The sequence below is a fragment of the Gracilinanus agilis genome, chromosome 6 (assembly GCF_016433145.1).
Source record: "Gracilinanus agilis isolate LMUSP501 chromosome 6, AgileGrace, whole genome shotgun sequence".
NCBI classification, from domain to species: Eukaryota; Metazoa; Chordata; class Mammalia; order Didelphimorphia; family Didelphidae; genus Gracilinanus; species Gracilinanus agilis.
The window spans coordinates 220,037,412-220,062,021 of NC_058135.1; the positions used below are offsets into that span (position 1 = coordinate 220,037,412).

General features: G+C 39.5%; 1 protein-coding gene across 1 annotated transcript in view; it reads left to right on the plus strand.

Moving 5' to 3' along the window:
• Positions 1-24,610, plus strand: part of NOP14 (NOP14 nucleolar protein) — a 53,905-nt gene that overhangs the window by 25,920 nt on the left and 3,375 nt on the right. Inside the window, exons 5-15 of the mRNA XM_044680755.1 lie at positions 1,448-1,582; positions 3,519-3,641; positions 4,822-4,953; positions 6,427-6,715; positions 9,040-9,170; positions 12,816-12,901; positions 13,676-13,811; positions 17,928-18,029; positions 18,892-19,045; positions 21,077-21,236; positions 22,558-22,705. Coding sequence (XP_044536690.1) covers positions 1,448-1,582; positions 3,519-3,641; positions 4,822-4,953; positions 6,427-6,715; positions 9,040-9,170; positions 12,816-12,901; positions 13,676-13,811; positions 17,928-18,029; positions 18,892-19,045; positions 21,077-21,236; positions 22,558-22,705 — 1,596 coding nt within the window. The remainder of the gene's footprint in view (positions 1-1,447; positions 1,583-3,518; positions 3,642-4,821; positions 4,954-6,426; positions 6,716-9,039; positions 9,171-12,815; positions 12,902-13,675; positions 13,812-17,927; positions 18,030-18,891; positions 19,046-21,076; positions 21,237-22,557; positions 22,706-24,610) is intronic.

Sequence of the window (24,610 nt, forward strand, 5' to 3'; positions counted from 1 at the left end):
AGATTTTAATTAGTTTGCTAGATCAGAATGCTAGAAGTTTACTTTTATTTATTTATTTGTTTGTTTATTTTTGGAGAAAAGGTGACTCATCCATTTTTATCAAGATTATTCAGGAAAGGATGTGTCAAAATCTGTAATGCTATTCAGTGACCCCTCTGATTGCAAACATCAAGTGGGACAGAAACAGGGAGGTATATATTTATTGAAGCTATTTGTCATTGAGAGGAAGGAAGTCCAGGTTGGAGAGAGATTCCTTGTGGATAGTGAGGTCCTTCAAATATTCCTATTTGCAAATGACCCTGTGGTGATGACATCAGCCCCAGGACACCGTGGAGCCTCCTGGAAGAACTTTTTAACTCAAAACAGTTTGGTCTGCCCATCTTCTCAAATGCTTTATCCACATCTACTTGTGAATGAAGAATGTCTGTTGCTCCATGTATTTGGATAGGAAAATTATACCCAGAATTGAACCAAAAGAAGCTGATACTGTATATGGCAGCATGACATGGATTATCATTGTCTCTAAAGAAATAAAAATGAATATTGCCCAGAAGGTGGTAGAGAAGTGGGTGCCAGCATCCTGTAACTTAAAACTAGTGAGGAACTCCCCAGGGAAAAAGAAGTAAAGGCTGTCAGGAAGGTAGGAAAACAAGCTGTGCTGGTCATGTGTCAAGAACAGAGAATGACAGATAAACAGCCCAAGTGTCCTGCTGATCCTCTCAAAAATCTAGAGAAAGCAGATCTTCCAGTATGTTGGGTGTATTGAAGTTTTGCAAGTAAACAGATAAGAATCTTACAGATAGGCAGATTTGGAGAGGCTGCCATCTACATCATTGGAAGGAGCACATTCTGTCTTGAAAGGGAGATAAACTATTTTCATGAGAAACTATGTGATACAAAATAGAGCATGATGCATGAATGCATGAAATACAAATAAAGTACTCTATTCAGAGGCAGTAGAGGACACTTAGGATATAGGGTTTACAACTGGTTTGCTATGAAATTATATCCCCTTCATTTTGCAAGTGAGGAAAATCGAGTTGCAGGAAGGTTACGGTGACTTGTCACACAAATCTTGAGATTTCAGTCCAGGTCTTGTGACTCCAAATTTGATGCTCTTTCCATACTGCTGCTTCTATTGGATGGTGGAGACTAGGAAAAAGAGATTACAGAAAAATTAACAATGGAGGAGGTGGTTTTTGAAGGGGCCTTAATGGAACTGTATTGTTTTTCATAAGCAGAGATAGAGCATTTTAAATAAGGTATGGATTTTAAAAAGTGTATTAATTAATTTAATTTGTATTTTTAGAAACAAATATCAACTTACACTATCTATGTTTTTGTTGTCCTATGTTGGCTTTGGACTATTTCTTTTTTGCTTAAAACTGGAACATTTAGTCTGAAGTTGAATACTAATGATATAAAGTGTTTGGTTTTTTTTTCCTAGCGTGAAAGACAAGCTCAACGAGAAAATGCCCTTGAACTCACTGAGAAATTGGACAGTGACTGGAAAGAAATCCAGTTTCTGCTATCTCACAAAACCCCCAAATGGGAAAAAAAGGAAAAAGAAGAGAAACCTAAGGTAGGAGACAAAACATTTCATTAAATACTGAACTGAATGTCTTCTAATTGTTTCAGCCAGTGGCAGATTGTTAAGGCCATCAAAGTGAGCGCTATTCCTTTTTTCTTTAATCAAGGCATTCATTTTACCACCATTTATTAGGGACCTGTATACAAAATAAATAAGACAAGGAATGTGAAATATGTGCAAATATGAGGTCATCAGTGCAGAATGGAATATGGGAAGAGTGAGAAATCTACAAAGAACTGTTTAAAATCTGAGGATGCAAAACACATTTCCAACTAGAGGGATCAGGAGAGGATGGAAAAGGTGACATTTGAACTGAGTCTCGAGGATTTCAGTAGGCAAAGGTGGGGACAGGGTAGGAAAGCTATTCTAGGCCTAAGGAATGGCAGAAACAAAGCACCAAGGTAAGGAACCCTGGATGTAGAGTAGACAGGGAGTGGTTTATTTTGGCTAGAGCTTTTTCATATATCTGAAAATAAAAAATGGGAAATAAGATGGGAAATGGACCGGGACATCTGGGTGTGGTTTCTTTTGACTTTCATTATTTGTCTTGGGTTCTAACTTTGTCCATTTTTAAAAAAACTCTTACCTTCTGTCTTAGAATCAATACTCTCTATTAGTTCCAAAGCAGAAGAGTAATAAGGGCTAGGCAATGGGGGTTAAGTGACTTGCCCAGGGTCACACAGCTAGGAGGCGTTTGAGACCATATTTGAATCTGGGACCTCCTGTCTCAAGGCCTGGCTCTCAGTTTGCTGAGCAATCTAGCTGCCCTCTGGCTGGCCTGTCCATTTTTAAAAATTAAATTCTTGACATCTTGCTAGTGAAATTATTTTCAATACTTATCACATGGGTATATTTTACTGCCCCCCAAAATGGCCTGATTTCTGGATTTAGGAGAAGTTTCAGTGTAATTTTTTTTTTCCAAATTGGTCCTCAAGTCTTTTCTAATACACAAATAAATTCCTTCTCAAATACATTTTAAAACATCCTATTGTTTCTTAAATACTCTTTCTTTACTCCCAGTTAAATAACAGTGTTTTCTTAAATTGATTAGCTACTCTTAGAAAACAACTCTTATGTGGCCAGGCCTTGATTTCACCTGACTCTTCATAATTCCTTCTTAGCAAGTGAGATGTGAGACAATGCTATCCTTCTTGTCATTCTTTTCTTTTATTTTTAAAATTAATTAATTAATTAGGAGTATTTTCCCATGGTTACATGATCTATCCTTCCCCCTCCCTGAGCTGATGAGCAATTCAAATAGGTTATACATGTATCATTGTTCAAAATCTATTTCCTTATTATTAATATTTGCAATATGGTGATCATTTAAAGTCAACATCCCCAATCATATCCCCATCAAACCATGTGATCAATCATAATTTTTTTTTTTTTGCTGCATTTCTGTTCCCACAGTTCTTTCTCATAAATTCCTCTGGATTGTCCTGGATCATACGTTGCTGCTAGTAGAGAAGTCTCTTCTATTCAATTGTGCCATAATGTATCAGTCTCTGTGTACAATGTTCTCCTGGTTCTGCTCCTTTTGCTCCATATCAGTTCCTGGAGGTCTTTCCTCTTGTCATTTTTAACAGATTTCCCATACATTAGCCATACAACAGCCCAAAAGGTCCCTTCCAGCTCTAGAATAGTTCTAAATTTCATGTGCAAATATCTTTATTTTCAAGTGAACTGTATTTTTGTTAATCTACATGTATTAAAAGGGATTTTCTAGTCTTACAAGACCTTTTCTTTGATTTTTTTAAATCCTGGAGTGCTATTATGATAGTTTTTCTTCTGGCAGAAGAGAGTTAGATGTGGCTTGGCTGCTTCCAGACCTGGTCCCAGCCATGGCTAACTGTTGCCAGACGTCTGTTGGCAGAGGTCTCTGAAGATCAAGGGCTTCTAACCGAAAGAGCTTGTTTTCTCTTAGCCTGATACATATGACATAATGGTCCGTGAGCTCGGATTTGAAATGAAGGCGCAGCCCTCAGACAGGATGAAGACTGAGGAGGAATTGGCCAAAGAGGAGCAAGCCCGACTCAGAAAGCTGGAGGTACCCCAAACTGCACTGATTCTTGCCTTGTTGTTTTTGTCGTGGCCTGAGAACTAATGGCGCTGATCTTCTCCAGTTCAAAGAAGCTGAACATTAGCAGCAGAAAGTGAAGTGCTTACATTTATCTCATAAAACCATTCCCATTTCTCTTTTGTACCCATAAAAGGTTTTTAAAGAAAATGATAAAGACTGAGAATTCGGCTTTTAGATACTTTAGTAACTTCATTGAGGCCCAGAAGTAGGTTTAAATAATATTAGTTTACAATCTGAAAATATACATTGTATTTTATCAATAACATTATTTAATATATTTAGAAGAGATAATTTTTTATTTCAAGCACATTTACTCTGTGTACTCAGTATGTATATATGTATAAGCACACATATGTGCATGCACACACATATATTTGCACATACATGTATAGACATTCTTACATAAATGTATATGTAAATATGCCTGTCGAGATGTCTGTGCACACATACATGTGTGTATATACACATATCTATCTAGTTTGCTAGAGATACATACACATTCAGTCAGAGATTGCTGTAGTTGACTCCAAAGATCACAATATCTGTTGCATGTTTTTAATGGATATGAAAATGTTTCTACAGAAACTAAAGCCATAAGACCTTCAACTACAAAGAAAACTACATTTTATTTGGTAAATAGGATATGCCCTAACACCTTGCATATAAGACTAATGATACATTTGTTAGCTTTGTTGAAGGAACCTAAGTAGAAAACATTTATAAAGCATGCATCCACAGAACAAGGGAATCCAGAGTTGAGGAGAGTATACAATCATGAGTGTTCCAGCTGTCTTTTACCACCTTCCAGCAGTGCAATGAGTCACCCTACAACAGTGATTCCCAAAATGGGCACCATCCCCCTTCCCCCCGTGGGTGCTACAGCGATCCAGGGGGGCGGTGATGACCACAGGTGCATTTATCTTTCCTTTAATTGCTATTAAAATTTTAAAAAAATTAATTTCCAGGGGGCTAAGTAATATTTTTTCTGGAAAGGGGGCAGCAGGCCAAAAAAGTTTGGGAACCACTGCTCTACAACATAGCAAAACCTTTTTAATCATTCATTCAGCAACTTCATGCTCACAACAAGGTACTTGGGATTTTGTGTCTTGTCCAATAAGCAGTTTTTTATTGTTTTTGTTTGGGGCAGGCTGATAGACTACGCCGAATGCTTGGAAAGGAGGAAGATGAAAAGAGTAAGAAACCAAAGCACATGTCAGCAGATGATTTAAATGATGGCTTTGTTCTGGATAAAGATGATCGGCGTTTACTTTCTTATAAAGTAAGAGATTTGGGTTTTCATCATCTTAAGTGGTTTAAAAAATCACAATGATGTTTTTGTCTAGTGAATTCATTTTAATGTTATATTTTTTTAAGGCAACTCTTTGTTTTTTCTTTAAAATGGCAGGTTCTGCATAGTGCTATGTTATAGATGTTTACTGATATAATCAGATGTCAAAACATTACTGGGAAGATGGTAATTACACCTGTGTACCTCACCTCCCTGGAGAAGGTTCACAGAAAGTAAGATCAGTGAAATCAGCATTTTTTCCTATTCATTTGTTCACTTCAGCTGTTGCTTATCATAGATGAGTGGCTTATCTTTAAGCCTATTTTAATATGGTAGTACTCATAATTTAGGTAGGTAGCTATAGGTAGTGTTTTTAATGTCACTTAATGTAAAATTGAATAGCTATAATTCATTTTAGTGATTATTGACTACCTAATCTCCCTCAAGCACTGGAGTTTTTTAAAAAAAGCTTCTGCCTGCAAAAAACTTATATTCTAGCAATTACCACAATTCTGAAAAATATTCTCCTTGAAACAGTCAGGAAAGGGATTTTGAATCATGGAACTTTAGTATGAGAAGAGATGTTAGAGGTCATTGATGCCCTTTTTTCTGAAGCATAAATCCTAACAAGTAACCATGCTCTGCCTCAGCATGAATTCACATTGCTCATATAGGGGAATTTTTTTTTAAGTCCATCTGTCAAAAGCAAATTCTGTCTATTCCTTGGTCTTAGTCACAGTCAAAGCAGGTTAAGTTTCATCATCTTCCTTATGACAACCCTTAAAATACTTGAAAAGAGGATTGTGATTCCCTTGAGATCTTTCTTTCCAAAGTTAAACATCCCAGTCCCTTCCTCCAGATCCCCTCTCAATCCTGATTGCTTGTTCCGTTCTTGCTTGTCAGCATTCCTCATCAAGTGGGGCACCCAAAACTGAGCTCCATATTCCTTATATATGCCAGCCTGTAAGCTCCCTTGTTCTGGCCTCTGCTCATGCAGCCTCAGAGCTGACTGCCAGCTCCTTCCCTCTGCCTCTCTTTATTCATGTCTCCCTTGCAACAAGCCCATCAGGTCAGGTCAAGTTAGCACTTACTATGTGCCAAGTACTGTGCTAAGTGCTAGGAGGAGGGAGGGACACTAAAGACGTTTGTGCAAGAAATAGTAGGGAGGCCAGAGCAGTAGGAATAGGTCAGTTACAAAGGACTTTAAAGGCCAAACAGAACTTTCTATTGGCTCCTGGATATTGTGTGGAGAAAAGAAGAACATAAGGAAGAGTCTGAAAATGAAGCGAGAGTCATCGCACTGGATTCTCTTTTGGGAGTGGGTGCAAATAATGCTTCACCTCAGCTTTAATTGTGCCCTGTGGAGGCTACATTGTGCTCTGGCTCTCATCTCTGCTCTTTTGTCTTAGTTGTTGCGCCTGCTGCTTGTAAATGACTGGGTTTTTTTTTGTTTTCTTTCTTAAGGATGGGAAGATAAATCAAGAAATAGATGACCCTAACGAGGAGGGAAAAGTCCAAGAAGAAGACAGTGAAGGGGAAGAGGATCAAGAGCCAGATACTGAGGATTCAGAAGAAAGTGATGCTCCAGATAACCACTCTGACCTTGAATCTAACGAGGCCAGTGAGGAAGAAGACACTGTACCTGAGAATCAAAAGAAAAAGCAAATTCGAACACCCGAAAAAAATTCAAGGGGTGGCAACCAAAAAGCAATGATAGAAGCCGCTAGATCTGAACTCCCATATACATTTGCTGGTAGGCAAACAACTGGGTTTTTCTTATATCTTCAATGCCTTAGCAAAAGCTTGCATTTCATTAGTTCACTACACTTCATCTTGGATATCTGGAAAGGAAAAGAATCAAATTACAAAAGAGATAACCTACTTTTTATTTTGGTTTCATGTCAATAGCTTCAGACCTCTTCATGGCACCTTATAGAAGTCTTTAGCTGGGTGGATATTTACCCATTTGATTTGCCCTTTATACTGGTGAGCAGGGTGTCTACTTGGGTAAGAACGTAAAGCCATACCTACCATTTTAGGGGCTTCATGTTCTCACACTTTGAGCTGTTGGGGACTAGTTAGTGATAAAGAAATTCTGGAATGAAAGTCTGGTTCCTACATGACTGTAGGTCACCATCAATGGGTCAGTTACTAGGCCAGTGAGGACCAGGCTCTTCTTGGGTAAGACCCTCCACAATCATTTCCTAGTTAATACTGTCAGGCAAAAACAATTTTTGTGGTATGTGGAATAAGATTGTTAGCAAAGAGGCTCTGTCCAAGCAAACTGCCACTGAATCCAGTGTATAGTCATGGAATGTAGACCCTCCTTTGATGAACTTCTCTTTTAGTCTCCTACTGTAAGAGCCAGATTTATTTGTATAGATAGAAAATTTCTCATAGGTGACTCAAAAAATTCCCTGGTGATGTCATCTAGATGATTACTAATCCAAATTGTGCTTTGGCCCAGTGAATAGGAACTCTCTATCTCAGATTATGCTATCTATTCTTCACTGCCTCCATCCATATAGTGGCTCATCTACAATAAATAGCATTTATTGTGGTTCGGGAATGGTAAAAAGAAATCGGTGAAATAAAAAAAGCCAAAGTTGAGAGAAGCAATATATAGAGGAGAGTCGAAGCAGTCATCTTTTTAGATGGTTTCAGAGAGAGGCTTAATAATGTGGCTTAATAGCTAGAGATCAGGCCTTGTAGTCAAGGCTCGAATTCTAGTCCTGTCTATTCCTCATACTGACCATGTAACCCTGGGCAAGCCAGTTAGCCTTTCTTGACCCAGACAGCTCTCTGAGACTTTTAAGTTGGAGAACAAGTTTCAGTCTGCATTGATAAAGGAGATTTTTCACTGACAGGTCCCTGTACCAGTGATATCCTACATCCAAACCAAAAGGTTTTCAAAAGTGACACCTTTTACATAGGCTAGAGGTTTAGTCTTTTCCTCTTCTATCATGTCTGTCATTATTCTGGCATTTGGGGCCATCCACATTCTGACTCTTGCTCTCCATCCAGTCTGAAAATTGGCTGTGTCCTGTTTTGTACATTCTGCTCCATCAAAGCTGGGGTCCTTACTACTTACAACAAATCTCCACTTCCACTTCAAACTAACCTGACTCTCAAACTAGTTCTGAGTCAGTATTAGGGATAAGTGCACAGTGGTGGTATGACATGGTTAAAAGAAAACTGGATTTATTTGGATACAGATATGTATTGGACAACCTGGTTCTGAATCCATGTTCTTTCCTTAATATCTTTGGGCATTGGTGGGGTCACTTCACTTTAATGGACTGTCTCTAAAGGCCCTTCCATTTCTCATTACTATGATCCTTTGAACTTTAGTACAGTCTCCTCTTTGAACTCTTAAAATGGTTCTGGGAAAATATTTGGGGATCATTCCTTTAATAAGATTTTTACATCCATAAAAGTTAATATAAACTTAAAATAAGCTTCAAGATTTCCTTAAGATAAACAAGTAGCAAACATTAAATCCTTTAAAACAATTTTTGTTGTATTTTTCAGTTGTGTTCAGCTCTGTGATCTCATTTGAGGTTTTCTTGGCAAAGATACTGGAGTAGTTTGTCATTCTTTATTTACTCACTTTTATAGATGAGGAACTGAGGCAAACATAATTAAATGACTTGCCCAGGGTCACATAGTTAGTAAGGGTCTGAGGCCAAATTTGAACTCAGGAAGATGAGCCTTCCTGACTCTAGATCCAGTACTCTATCTGTTGCACCTCCTAGCTGTGTTTTAAATTTAAAATTTGCCAAAGGAAATAACTTGAGAGGATCACAAATCTGGAACTGGAAGGCGCCTCAGATACAAAGTTTATTTTATAGATGAGGACACCAAATCCTAGGAAGCTTAAGTGACTTCTTGCTGTCACATACATAGGTAGTAAGAATCAGAATCAGAGCCAGTTCTTTTCCCACTGTACCACACTGTTTTTAAAGGAAATTAAACTTTCACTGTGTTAAGTATGATTCTATTTTCTCAAAAGAAACAGTGTTTTCATTTGCTTTTAGGCTATACTGTTTATGAAACATTTTGGGTTATTTTTTATAGCTCCTGATTCCTATGAGGAACTTAAGTCTTTGCTGTCAGGAAAATCAACAGAACAGCAGCTTGTGGTGATCGAGAGAATTCAGAAATGCAACCATCCAAGTCTTGCTGTGGGAAACAAAGCAAAATTACAAGTATGTCTATATATTTGGAATTGGAGGGCTTTGAAGGACTCTAGTGACATCTTATGGCTCCATTCATAACACTGCTCTTATCTGGAGTGGTGATGCTATACCAAAGAGTGGACAAATCCCTCCATACCACTGGGATCAGTATCAGTTAGTTCTGATTGAGTGTACAGCACAACACTAGGGGCCGTGGTGATTCGGTTTTCATTGTCATATGTACTCAGATTCTACAATTTACTCAAGCACCACTCATTTTTGACTCTTCTATATCCCCTTAACCACCAAGGATCCTTTTGTTTTCCCTTCCAGTTTTTTCTCAGACTTGTCCTGTTTCTATTCAAGTCCCATGGATCTTATTCCTGAATTATTAAATGGTCTTCTGGTCTCTAGTTTCTTTCCAATGCATCCTATGCACTGTTGCTATATGTATCTTTCTAAATTCCTTCTAACCTATTACCCCTTGCTTAGAATCTTTCATTATCATCTGATTCAATCCAAATTCCTCTGTCCCATTTATGGAACTCTTCTCAGTCTGGCTCTATCCAATTCTCCTTTTACTCTTTCTCACAATAAATCCTCTGTTTCAGCCATTCTGATCTCACTAGTGAATAAACTTCAAAATTAACTCACAATGATAGAGATCAATGGATTGGGAGTTAGAGGGCCTTGGATCAAATATTGGTTCTATATAACTTTTTAACATGGGGGACCTTGGGTAAATCACTTCACTTCCTTGGGCTATCAGTTTCTATTTTTTGCTAAGTGATGTAAGAGCCCTTTGGATTCTTAACATAAAATTCTGTGAACTGGAAACCTACACAGATTGAACCTATCACTTTGTCCTCAATATCATCACTTTAACTGTGATGGACTTGGAGTCCAGTGGGACCTCCAAAACTTAGGCATTAGCGTTTATTAGTGTTCATTTTTTAGAAAAGTTAACATGGTTACATGATTCATGCTCCTACTTTCCCCTTCACCCCTCACCCTCCCCCCACCCATGGCCAATGCGCATTTCCACTAGTTTTAACATGTGTCATCAATCAAGACCTATTTACAAATTGTTGATCATTGCATTGGTGTGGTAGTTTCAAATCAAAATTCCCAATCATGTCCGCTTCAACCCATCTATTCAAGCAGCTGCCTTTCTTATGTGTTTCCTCTCCTGTAGTTCTTCCTCTGAATGTGGGTAGCATTCTTTTCCTTAAATCCCTCAGAATTGTCCTGGGTCATTGCATTGCTGCCAGTACAGAAGTCCATTATGTTCGATTGTACCACAGTATATCAGTCTCTGTGTACAATGTTCTTCTGGCTCTGCTTCTTTTCGCTCTGCATCATTTCTTGGAGGTCTTTCCAGTTCACATGGAATTCCTCGAGTTTATTATTCCTTTGAGCACAATAGCATTCCATCACCAACAAATACCACAATTTGTTCAGCCATTCCCCAACTGAAGGGCATACCCTCCTTTTCCAGTTTTTTGCCACCACAAAAAGTGCGGCTATAAATATTTTCGTACAAGTCTGTTTATTTATGATCTCTTTGGGGTACAAACCCAACAATGGTATGGCTAGATCAAAGGGCAGACATTCTTTTATATTAGCTGGGGTTTTTTGAGGGGGTTTTGTTTGTTTGTTTTTTTGGTAAAATGAAGGTAATCACATCTATCGTTGCTACCTCTTAGGAGTTTTTGTAAGGCTCCAGTCTTCACATTGAAAACATTTAAGTATTATATAAATGTCTGTCATTTTTATTACTATTGTTATGTCATAGTTCATGCTCTACTCTAACCATTCATGCCAGCCAGTTTGGAAATGTGCAGGATGCTGATCTAAATGCTGTAGGCAATATACAGGCACAATTCCTGCCCTTGAGTTAAATCACAGTATAATAGGGATAGACAAATACCCACACACTTAGAAAAAACAGATTATGACTAGTGACACCGATCACTAAAGGTGTAGTGGTTTGGAAGAAGGAAATCACATACCATGTGAGGGTTGGGGAGAATCAGGTTAGGCAGTGGCCCTTAAAGGGGGACAGGGTTTTGGCAGGCATTGTACAGGGAAAGAATGTTTCCAATGGATGGACGGCATAGCAAAGAAAGGCAGAGAGATAGGAAAGTATGGGACTTATTGGGTGAAACAGATGTAGTCCAGCAATTTTTTTTTCTGAACTACTTTCACAATAGTTTTGTCATACAGATCTTCATTGTGCAGTCATTGATAGTTTTGTCATACAGATGTTCATACAGTGCAGTTATTGAATGAATTAAGGCAGGTGTTATCATCATTATCACCTTCCTGTAGAGGAAAAAACTGAAGAAGATACCTTGCTTTAAAGCAGTGATTCCCAAAGTGGGTGCCACCACCCCCTGGTGGGTGCTACAGCAATCCAGGGAGGTGGTGATGGCCACAGGTGCATTTATCTTCCCTATTAATTGCTATTAAAATTTAAAAAAAATTAATTTCCAAGGGGTTAAATAATATTTTTTCTGGAAAGGGGGCAGTAGGCCAAAAAAGTTTGGGAACCACTGCTTTAAAGCATTAAACAGCTAACTCCAGCATCCAGACTAAAGTACATGTCATAAAAGATGTGACCCTTATCCAAAAGAAATCTTCAATTTAGTAATTAGCAGCATCTAAGGTCAGACCAAAAAAAAAAAAAAAAGGAAAATCCCTCAGCAACCAAAAAAAATCCCTAAAGCAGCCAGTATTAACTTCTGGACTAGTCTGCCTCAATCTCCTTCTACAGATTTCTGTAGCATGGAATCTATATCACAAAATTTAACACTTAGGCATAGTGTCTTACAATGTTCTAAATTGTTTTATTTTTGTTGGTCTTATCTTCTTAGATTGTTAGTTTCTGAAAGGCAGTACTTCTGTCTAATGTTCATTCTCTCTATCTGTGTTCCTTGCCTGCCAGGAACTGACCTAGCTTAAGGCAAAGGTGCTCAGTAAATGCTTGCTGACCATTTTGTTGGGTAGGCGGAAGAGGAGAGTTAGGTCAAAGTAATGGAAAGAATTCCAGGCAGGCCTCAGCCTACCATAGGTATAGCTCTGTTACCAATTAGCTCTGCTACCTCGAGCAAGCCCTTTTCCTCCCTGGCCACATCTGTCACCTGTGTAAGTTGAGGTGGTTAGACTAGATGATGTCTAACTCTGGAATACGTTCTAGGAGTTGATGACAATCAGGGAAGAGTAAGAGAAAGGGAAGATGAAATGAGGAGGGAAGAGAAGGTACCTTGTTGACAGAAGAACATCCAGTCCCACTCTCCTCATCCTGGGTGGCCCTCAGTTCTTTTACTGCAATTCTATTCTGACACAATGGTTTTCTAAGCCTAAAGGTACTCTCACCTTCTCTCTTTGAATATTTTGATATATTCCAGTGACTACAACTGGGAGTCAGGAAACCTGAGACATACAATATTGGCCAAGTTACTTTCCTTCTAAGGGAAATCCCCTTTTGATTTCCCTAAATATATTGCGGTTACTTTAGACATGAACCTTGACGTTGCAAAGGCTTTCTCTTCCCTTGATGTCTGTCCACATGTTTTTAGATAGAAACCCTGGGTACTGATAGAATTTAAACTGGGTGAGAATTATTTTCCTTTTAATACTAATCGGTGTACCATTTTCTAATTGTTCTTACAGAAACTGTTTGGCTTCCTTTTGGAGTACATTGGGGATTTGGCTACTATGATTCCACCAGATCTAAAAACTATTGATAAATTCATTGTGTAAGTGAACACAGTATTATATTGATTGAAACAGAATGAAATCTGAGAATTTTTGTCATCTTTAGAACAATGAGGATTTGGTTACTATGGCTCCAAAAGATCTAAAAACTATTGACAGTTTAGCTGTTTAAGTAACACCTGATATTACATTGACTTAGAATGGAATCTTCTGAGAATTTTTATCATCTTTATAACCATCAAAAATACATTTGAGATATTATAAAAGGTCTGAGAGGTAAGGGTTTGTGGGACCACAAATATAAGAGGTTATCTATGCCCCTTAAGGACTTAAAAATCTATTAGACTAAGAAAAGGATCTTATGGAGCATCTGATACAATGCTTTTATTTTACAGAGGAGGAAGCCAAATACCAGAGAGAGGAAAAAATTGCCCATAATCCACATAGTGAGTTGAGTGGCCAAATCTGACCTTAAGGACACATCTACTGACTTCCACAGCATTAAGATGCTTTCAATTTATTGAGTATCTTACCTGGTTTTTTTGTTGTTGTTAGACTCTGTAAAGGAAAATGACTTCTTAGAAAATGCTTCGAGAAAAGTTATGGTCTTGATCCCCACAAAACATAGCAGAATATGAAAAAAGTTACTTTGGCCAAGATCCACCAGTTCTAACTCTTAACAAGAGTTTGATGTGAAATTCAGTCAGGGAGAACTAGCAGGTAGTTTTGACACTGGTGTTGCCATGAGGCTTGTTTTTTCTCTTGGTTTTACTATCTGGAGTAGTTGAATGATGACTTGTGTTTCTGGTTAACAGGCAGTTGTACAATCTTTGCCAGATGTTTCCTGAATTTGCAAGCAGCTCTGTTAAATTTGTCCTCAGAGACGTTGTGCATGAAATGGAAGAAATGATTGAAATCAAAGGCCGTGCAGCATTTCCGGGATTAGATGTGGTAAGTAACATGTTCTATTGAGTTAAATTGGTTATTTTTCCCATAATATACAACTTAGACATTAAGTTCTATTTTACATTTCACAAAAAGGCTAATTATTAGAATACAATGTGGCATTACTTCTAGGGTTTGTGTAGTCCCCAGGGCTTCATGAATAATCTGAAAAAAAAAAAAGGAGTAGAATAAGACCTGGGAGAATTTTTCACGTACAGACAACTAAAATGTTTTTAATTTTTAAAAGAGCCTCAAATTGATTCATAATCAACAGGGCCTTGTTCTCATTTTGATGCCAAATAGAATTAAAACAACCCATCATGCTAATGATCACTTAGTTCTGTAGCACCACCACACACCATTGGAATCCTAGACCTTGACCAAAATAAAAGTTGACCAAGTGCTTTATTTATAACCACTCTAGGGAAAGCCTTATCAGCATGGCCACTTCTACCAGGCTTGTTCTTTGACCCTTTCCTCCTCCAAGATCACCACCACCCTAAGTTAGGGCATCAGAGTAGGCTCTCAGGGGAGGATCATTTAGATCGTATGCACTAATATATCCCCATTTCACTAAAAAGGGTGAGAGAGACTTGCTAGTAAGTAAGTTGATGTCTTCTTCACTCAAAACTCCCAATTTTTCTCACTCTAGGTTCAGTTGTTTTTTCTTTAGACCACATCATCTCCCTTAAGTCTGAATTAACTTATTTTACTAATGGTCAAAAACATGTCTAAGACCTAGCCTCTCTTTCTCAATAAGAGCAATATTAGGAATATCTGAACCACCATTAATGACTGTCCTCTTGATATAGTTGTGCACAATGTACCTCAGACTTGCATATGATTGTTATAGATCAAAAGCCCTTGTGTTTTAATGGCAACTTTAATGTGTATTTATATTAACTTATTCCCTGATGTCCTCTAAAGTATTGACAGATTGGCAAAAAAAAAAATACTGGCTTATTAGATAACTCAGATCAATTAGCAATTATTGATAATTTCCTATATTATCAGACCACTCCATTGGCCCCCCACTTTCTTGGTGGTTGAGGCATTATCTTTAAGATAATTTTACAGTGCCTCTGTCTTGCCTTTCAATATTTTAATATGCTGAATTGCATGTATTTGTTTCATAAATAAAATTTAAGCCTTCTTTATGTTTTTCTTTTTAATGATTTCATGAGATTTCTTGGGGAGTACTGCAAAGCTAAGGTTAGAAATTAGGTTTTACAGCTTGTTGGCACCTGTGGCTGAATGACCAAATTTATATCTTAATAAGTTGTCCTGGGAAAACAGTGTACTACAATATCATAAACATTGAAATCATTGCCTACCCTAAGTAAGCCCCACTAATCTTGAGGAGGATAAACTAGATTTATTTAAAAATGAAGCCATTATCCAAAAGCAGAATTCTAGAATTTAAGGACTTTAGAAGTCACCTGGATAGATTTTTCCTTCATTTTAGAGAGGAAGAAGCTAAGAGATATGAACTTGCTGAAGGTCATACATCTCAGAAGTAGCTTGGCAGGAAATCTAGCCCATGTCTTCTGGCTTCAGGTCCAGGTCGTGGTTCATGAGGCTGCACTGCTCAGGGAAAGTCAAATACTAGGGATATTTGACCCTTCTGTAAAGAAAATAGAAATTAAATAAACATAGGGAGAAGAAGAATGCTAAGGTAACAGTGAGAAACAGACATAGCAGTGTCTGTGACTTTTTTTTTTAAGCCCTTGCCTTCCGTCTTAGAATCAGTACTGTGCATTGGTTCTAAGGCAGACGAGTGTTAAGGGCTAGCTAGGCAATGGGGGTTAAGTGACTTGCCCAGGGTCACACAGCTGGGAAGTGTCTGAGGCCTGATTTGAACCTAGGACCTCCCATCTCTAGGCCTGATTCTCAATCCACTGAGCCACCCAGCTGCCCCCCGTGTCTATGACTTTTCTGACTGCTGGTGGAACTGACCCTGACATCCCCCAGGGAGGGAGGAATGGGGTTGTTTTTACTCCTTGTAGGGTCTAAGACAGTGATGGGCAACCTTTTGAACTTGGTGTGTCAAAATTCGCCCAAAAAACAAGCATAACTTTAGTGGTGTGTCACTTTGAGAAAAAGCCATAATTCCATGATATTTGTAGTTTAAATAACAAAAATGTATAATTATAATATATAACTGTATTTAATAAACCAAAAACGAATTATTTAACTTACCTGCTTATTGACAATTGTTTTGGCCTACAGACCTCTGGCACAGAGTGTCTATACTACACTACAGCAAATGTTCCATCCTCAGCATGTGGCCCCATACTTCTCTGTATGCGGCTACATGCAGCTGCGTGTCTTTGAAAATTGCTACAGTGTCAGTGCTGACGCATGTGTCGTAGGTTTGCCATCAGGGGTCCAAGGCTTGTTATCGTGTTTTTTAAATAAAGGCTGCAGTTGCAAACTAAAGAACTGTTCATGTAAGTAACCAAGATAGCCAAGAGCAGCTGTTGTATGTAATGGAAAAGCCTTATTAGTCAGAAGATCTAGCTAGATTCACATATGAGTAACTGGTGTGACCTTGGGTAAATGCCTTCCCCTTTCTGGACCTCATTTCCTTCCTTTAGATCATACAGGGATCTAAGGTTTCTTGTACTTCTGACTCCCACGGTAAGGCTTCAGAGCATTATAGCTCTAAAACGCAGTTTTTTCATTATGTCTGGTTTACTAATAAGAAGCCCCTGAAGGTGAGCCCTGTGCTCCTCATTACTCAGTTATGTGGGATAAACTGTTCTATGAAGAGAGGACAACGATCAGTAACAATCCTTAAGAAAGTGAGTGCCTCTAGGCTAAGAAAAGGTGGAAATCACTCTCGTTCCAGATTCTATTTGAAAGGAGAGAAATAAGTATACAGAAATGGTTAGTAGAAAAGGAAGGGAGTACAAGTGGTTTTCCTTCTGTAGATCCAGCTCCCCAAGTACAAAGAATGAAAGAATGGAGGAGCTGGAAGGGAATTAATAGGGCAGGAGCCCAGCTGCTCCCCAAGCGAGGAATCCCATCTACATTCTCATCCATAAGTGACTATCCAGCCTTCCCTGAAGACTTCCAGGGCAGAGATGTCACTACTTGCAGTTTTTAAGATGTTTTCCCATCGCTTGGGCCAAAATCACATTCTCTATAATGTTCTCTTTTGATTCTCGTTCTATTCTGTTGAGCCAAACAGAGCAGGCTTAATTTGGGTGTTCAAGACTAGCCTTTTGGCTGCTCTTGTCATTCTGTAATATAATATACAAGTCTAGAATTTAAAAAATATGATACATGGGCCATGCTGCTGTCTTTGCAAGGTGTGGGAAGGGGGAGGTGTCTAATAGTATACAAGAGACCTGGTAGCCCATCAGCCATTCTCAGGGCCATCCTGGCTGCCAGGCTGTTGCCGTTCTCACCAGAAATGTGTTCTCTCCAGTATAAAGCAAGGAACATTTAATCTCTGATGATGCTAATGGTAGATAAACTGTCCCTTGAAAAGACAAAAAGAACTTTTTAATAGTTGATCAGTATCTCTGCTGGAACTTATCAGATTTCTATAGCCTTTTCCTTTCAACGTCCCTCTAAGGAAGATAGAAGTATTATTGGCCCCATTTTAAGGAGGAGAGAACCAAAGTTCAAGTGTGATGAGGTTATTTGTCCAGAACATTTACAAGCTTTTTATCAAATTCCTAATCATAGGACTCCAAGGCCATTTAATTCAACAGAATAATTAACTTGTCCTTTGTATGGCAGCTTATAGCTCTTCTAGTTTCACATCCCACCCCACACATAGGAATTAGTCACTGATTTTCTTGGTTTTGAATCTTCCACCTGAACAGTTGCATCTTTTTAAATAATTGGCTATGGGGGGAGGTGAGGGGAAGGAGATAAAGATAAAGGGCTGCTTAGTAACTGGGCTCAGGTTTTTTCCTGCCCAAAGAGTTAAAAAGTAGTGGATCTTCACTGAGTATAAAAGGTTTAGAAAAATTTACACTAGACCTATAGGTCCATAGCCAGTTTGATGCCAGGTTTTTCTATGTATTTAAAAACATTTCTAATTCTGAGTGTTTTATTTAAACTGGATTCTTCTACATCTCATCTTTTTAAATAATCAATTTTTTTCAGCTCATTTATTTGAAAATTATCGGAATATTATTTCCAACTTCTGACTTCTGGCATCCTGTAGTAACTCCTGCACTGGTGTGCATGAGTCAAATACTGACCAAGGTATGTTGTGAAATGTTTAACTTTTATCTAAGATGGTTTGGTCGTATATCCCTTTTTGAAAAGATGTCAGTCAAAGCATCATAGTTCATATTCTAATAACAAGGTTTTACTGCCTGGTCCTCATTACAGTTAGCTATTAAAGTTCCTGCATGTCAGCTAGCTGCCCCAGTGAATTCAGAGCTAAGCCTGGAGGCAGGAGGCCCTGGGTTCAAATGTGGCCTCAGACACTTCATAGGTGTGTGACCCTGGGCAAGTCACTTAACCCCCATTGCCTACCCTTACCTCTCTTCTGCCTTGGAGTGGATACTTTGTATCAGTTCTAAGATAGGAAGGTAAAGGTTTAAAAAGAAAAAAGAACACTGCATGCCACCTAGGGGTGATCCTGTGCAGGAGATAGGCTTCGAAAGCATGAAGAGACCCCAGCCATTGTTAGGTAATGTTAGGTAATGAGGCCACCATCAGGATAATAAATGGTTTCAGGCTCAGGGCCTGAAGCTCTGTATTCCAAAGAGCACTGTGATGCAAGTTGGAAAAACTACTGCAAGTAGAGATTAAAGGCCAGAACAGAGGTCAAGTCCCAAAAAGGTTGCTTCATTTGATATGACTGTATTTTCCTGTTTAGTTTTGCTTCCCTCCATTGGCTTTAATAGCTAAAACAAAGTTTATATTCTTCATTACAATCTTAAGTTCCCCTACTGGCCCATGTTCATATGTAGTAAGCATATAAGCTTCCCCTATAATTAAAAAAAGGCTCTTATTAATGGCCCGTCCAGCTGAATGTTGCTGTTATGTTCCTCTATTGCTGACAATTTCTAGAACTAAAATGGAGACTCCAGCCTTTTTACCATGCTCTTTTTATTAGTGCCCTGTCGTGTCACTCCAAGATGTCATCAAAGGACTGTTTGTGTGCTGCTTATTCCTGGAATACGTCTCTTTGTCCCAGAGATTTGTACCTGAACTGATTAACTTCCTTGCGGGGGTGCTTCACATGGCCACCCCCAACAAAGCTACTCGAGGTGAGTTTCTCTGAAGCACTAAGTCAAATTCTGTGTCTCTTCATTAGGCTAAAAATTAAAGTTATCATTTTACAATCTCTATGTTGGCATTTTCATTTTATTTTCTAAATTATCTTTTGAATTTACACAATTTCTGTAATTATCATAATTGGTGAGAGTCTTGTTTCTAACAAAGGGACCCCAAGGACCTTTCCTGTGGCAGAGAAGGCTACCATTTCACAGGTGATGCTTGGGCTCTTCTCCCATTTTCAATTTCACATTTTAATAAAATGTTTTAGAAAGAGCAATAGGTTTGAAGTCACAAAACATGAGTTTTCATCTGTTCTTTTGTATGTTTAATATTCAGTTCTTTTTTTACTCAGTTAAGAGAATTCATTTCTTGGATAAAAGTATAAAGGTTCTCACTGTGTATTCTAAGGTATCACTTCCCTTGGACATTCTTCCTCCTGAGCTGTCCATTTTCTCTCTCTCTTGTTTCATTTCTTCCAGGTATTTGTGTAAGCCTTGTATCTAACAGACTTTTTTCTTCTTGAGGTGCTACTTGGGCTTGTGGAGTTGCTCTCTTCCTCAGCATTTAGGCACCTCTTAGCTCAAGGAATTTACCCAGAATAATTCATGTTTTCCTTGGCTTGCTTATCTCAGCCACCTTAGTGTCTAGGTTGGGGTAAAGGCTAGAGGATGTAGAAGGCTGTGCTTGGGTCTTAAGTTAGGAATTCAACTAAGTTTGGCTTCATCAGTGTTTTCAGCCCTAGATTGCTTGAATGCTGAGTTGGTCTGGGGTTACCTAGACATCTCTGAGGCTTTTTTCTTCTGTGTTGTGGGAACTCTCAGTATACCCTGGCAATGATCTCTGCTCAGGGACCTTCTCTTATTGCCATGGGGCTTGAACTCAGGGCTGTGCCCCTTCCTGAATTCCACAGGGCCCTTCTCCTTTCTCTTTCGTCAGGGTTCAACTCTTGCCATGGGGCTCTGGGCCTATCCCCAGACTGATCTTTGTCTGCCTTGTGCCCTTCTCCTAGGTATCTGGGCTTAGGTCTGCCCTCTTCCTGAGCTCTTAAGAAAGGACCATCCCCAAATGCTTTGGGGCTGCTTTGTACTACATTGTCCACCTGCCCTGGCTTTTCTGCTTCTGGCTTTTTGCAGGATTCCAGCTGTCTTCTATATACCGTGGATGGGCTGGGGGAGTCTTCACATAATTCTTCTTATTCCTTTTTTAACGAGGGTATTTTAAAGCTTTGTTGGCGTGTTTACAGGGGATCTGGGCTTCTCTACCATTTTCCCTAATAATCTGTTTTTAGTACATTTTTAGTACACTTTAGTACATTGGTACATTTAGTACATTCCTCACAAAAACTCGGTGAAAGAAGTTGTTTTTATTTCTTTTCCTTTTATAGATGAGGCTACAAAACTGAAGTTCAGGGCTTAAGTCACACATCTAGGAAGCATCAGCCTAGTTTTGAACTCCTGTCTTCTGACTTAATCAAATTGTTTCTCTTATGACTAGTTTCCTTATCTATAAAAGAGCAGTTGTACTGAATAGCTTCTAAGATCCCTTCCAGTCCAAACACTGGGAATCATATTGTCAAGTTCAGGGCTATTTCCATTATCTCATACTGCTTCCTTGTGTTTTATCTGGTACAGAGAAAGAAGGCGGCAAGAGACTAGGATGGTCAAGTGCTCTATTGTATATTAACATGAACAACCTTAATTCCCCCTATTCTTCCAGGCTCCATCAACAGCCCCTCTCATGCATGCCCACATGCCCTCAGTGCTGAGACCTTTTGTCTCTAAGAAACACTGCAGGGTTAGAAATAGGCTGGTCAGAGCCTCTGGGGCAGCTGGTGTGTTTGCTCCATGAGGACTTCCAGCTCCCATAGGGGCTACATTATCCCTCGTGACCCCCAGTTGTTTTTCTCTGAAAATATCATGTGTCCTGGTATTTTGAATTTGCATTCAGACCCTTTGGTTTGCCTTTTATGTCCAATAATGTTCACACAGTTCTTTATGTCTCTGTTTTGCCTTGAAATGTAGGTTATACTCTGGTGCATCCTTTCAAACCAGTAGGAAAGAATTCCGAACTGCTCCTGGTGTCTGAGAAAGAAGATATGGACACGTGGTCCAAGAAAGGCCTCCCCCTCAGTAAGGTGAACGGATTAAAGGAAGGCAGTAAATCTGAGACAAATCATATCAGGTACATGGAATAAGGCAGCCTGGGTGGTGGAGGAACCTTTTCAATAAGAAAAGACTTTTTGGAATTGAAAGAAAATAACTAGCTGCAAAGGCAGGGGTATAGTTGTGATCTGGAGTCATTAACTGGGTTTTGTAGTATCTGGAACTTTCCAGGTGGTGATTACACCTCCTGTTTGGTGAGCACAATGCTCACAAAGTACTTTCTTTACAACAGTGCTCTGGGGGAGGTAGTCCAGTTCAAGTCAAGTTCTGAAACATTTATTAAGCACCTCCTCTGTGCCAAGGACTGCGCTAAGGCTGGGGATACAAAGTGGGAGAAGGGTTCTCTGCCCTCAGAGAGTTTGCAGTCTAATGGAGGAAGACAACACCCAAAAGGAAGCTGAAAAGCATGGTGTGGAAATGAAGTAGACAATGGAAAATGGAAGGCAGTTTCTTTTCCCATTTTACAGATGAGGAAACTGAGCCCCAGAGAAATTAAGTGACTTGCCCCATGCCATATAACTTGCATGTGGGGGTGGTGGTGGTGGTGTACTCCCAGGCTCTCTGACCATAAGTCCAGGGGCATTCTTCTCTTTCCTCAGGCCACTAGAGTGCTTAGAGTATCTAGATCCTTCTTTAATTGCTAGAACACAGACATTTACTTGGATGCAACTGCTCTCACAATTTGGGGCCCCAGGCTCAGGCTCAAAGATAGAAGATGTGCAAATATTGGCTTAACTAAAAATGGACATGTGCCCGCAGGACCTTAGGACAGTGCCTCTTCAGCCTGCTGCCCTCACGGCATCCCTGAGTATGGGAAGAGCCAGCAAACCTTTTGGCAGAGGCTGGTGGTGAGGCAGCTCCGATGAACCTGGCCAATTTCAGGTCACTGCCACAACAGCCTCACTGTGAACATGCATGCACGTTCGTGCACAATGATATTTTGGAACCCTTCCTAAGTTCCTCAGGAGTCCTATGCCTTTCTCCAAAAAAAACCTTTGGTGTAGATCAGAAGCACATCTATTTGACTGTGGAAATAGAAAGTCATCTACATTTTTCAGGCTGATTGTGTTTTCCATGTCTTTTCCTTCTTATTCAAGGATATATGCACAGTTTTCCAGATGCTGCCCATTTTTACCTCTCTGGCCTCTCTAGTATTGGGTTTTTTCTGTTTGGTGGCCCAACCTGCTGAGGATTCCATGGAAAGGGCACAGAAACTTGAGTAGTGATTCTCTGGAATTAGCCGGACTTTCTCTGCTTATTGCACCTGTTAGGATCACCAACTTTTCTCAGATATTTTAAACCAAGCTTGTCAAACCATTAACTGTGTGATTCTCTTGCAGATTATCCTGCATATGTGTATGTTTAAATCTCATTAAACGCTGTTTAGCTATGTACAGTACCCTACCATCTCTTCCTGAAATAATGGAGCCTATCAGAGTCCTCCTCACCAAGCACATTTCGGAGTGTGAATACCCCAGAGAGCTGCAGGTGAGTACGAGGTGTTGGATCATAGAGGGCCCTTGGAGGTCTCTGCTCTGACTTTCTCTTTTTTACAGAGAGGGAAACTGAGGCCCAAGGAGGTTAAAATGACTTGCCCAAAAGTCACACAGGTAGTAAGTTTTGGAGGCAGGATTTGAACCTGGATCTTCTGTCTCTAGAGTTGGTGCTTTCCACTGTTCCCTAACAGCTTGGAGGTCCACAGTCAGGGTTGATCTGGGAAGCTGATAGGGGAACACATGGATTTTTCAGTCACAGGGGACTTCAGTAGCCACCCAGTTCAACCCATAGGTTATATAACTAATGAAATCCACTGTTTTCTTTTGATATAATTAAAACCTACAAACATCCAAGAAGGCTTTCTTCTGGAAGGTGTAATGATGTGTGACAAAATAATCGGAAGATTTGAGTTCGTTTCATGGAAATTCTTTATATAATTGTTGAATTAGAGATCAGACAGAGATGAATTTAAATTATCGAGAATCATTCTGGAATTGCATCTCTTGAAGAACTGTTAAATTCTTAAGAACTGCATTGGCAGGGCGACTTTTTAAAAGTTATTCCTTCACTTAAGGCAGTTTAACTTGGAGCAATTCAGATTCATATGAAAAGTTTTTCACTGATTATTTCCATTCATGGCAGACAGGCAGCACAGAAATGAACCTGTTTCAGAAGCCTGATTTCTGCCTGTGTTCCCCATAAGATTTCTCCATCCTGCTCCCAGCCTCTCAGTCTGGCTTCCTTCACAAGGTGTTTATTTTTTTTAAGCTCAGGAAAACTGGCAATAACAGAGGAGAGAGGGAAGGATGGGGTTGAGTTCTTCTCCAGCAAAGCTTTGAAAATCAAGTTCCCCAGACATTGATTAAATGCCTGTGTATTTGCAAAGCACTGTTGCTTTGAGGAAGCTACGAAACTTAAATAAGAGAGAATCTATGACCTCTGCCATCACAAAGCTTACAGTCTAAGAGAGGGATGTGAACCCAGATAACTGAGGCTCCAGCCTACATGGTGAATACAGTCAAGAATTACAAGATAAAGTTATTATTTTCTCATTAATTCAAAGGCCATCTCTGGCCTGGACTGATAGTGAAGAGTCAAGGGAGGCTTGGGGGCTGGGCATAGGGCCATTAGATTTGTGTTTTAGAGAATGTTTAGGAACATGATAGGCCAAGAAAGGAGGCAGGACCTGCTAGGAACACAGGCAGGGCTTGGACGTAGTGAAGTGAAGGGCATGATTGGAGAACTGGGGCACATGCAGTCTCTTGAGGGATTGTTTTGGCCTTTTTCTTTTTATCCCTAGTAACTAGCCCAGTGCCTGATGTATAAAGAAGACTTAGTCAGTGAGATAAGTCATTTTTGAGTTGTCTTGATAGTTTGATATTAATAATAATAGCTAGTGTTTATGTAGCATACATGCAGCATAGGGTGAGGTTTGTAAAGTTTCTGATTTCATTTGATCTTCCCTATCAGAGAGATAGATGCTATTTATCCCCATTTTACAGATAAGGAAACTGAGACAGAGGTTAAATGACTTTCCCAAGGACACTCAGACAGTCATTGTGGACTCAGACTGGGGCCTTCCTATGTTCTATCAGCTGTACCACCTCTTAGAGCAGTGATTCCCAAAGTGGGCAATACTGCCGCCTGGTGGGTGCTGCAGCGATCCAGGAGAGCAGTGATGGCCACAGGTGCATTTATCTTTCCTATTAACTGCTATTAACATTTTTTAAAAATTAATTTCCAGGGGCGCTAAGTAATATTTTTTCTGGGGACGGTAGGCCAAAAAAAGTTTGGAAACCACTGGCTTAGAGGCTAGTGTATGTTGTGGGGAGTAATGGGAGATGAGGCAGAAGTGAGAGGCGCCAGGGTATGAGGAAGAGGAAAGGAAGGAAGGCC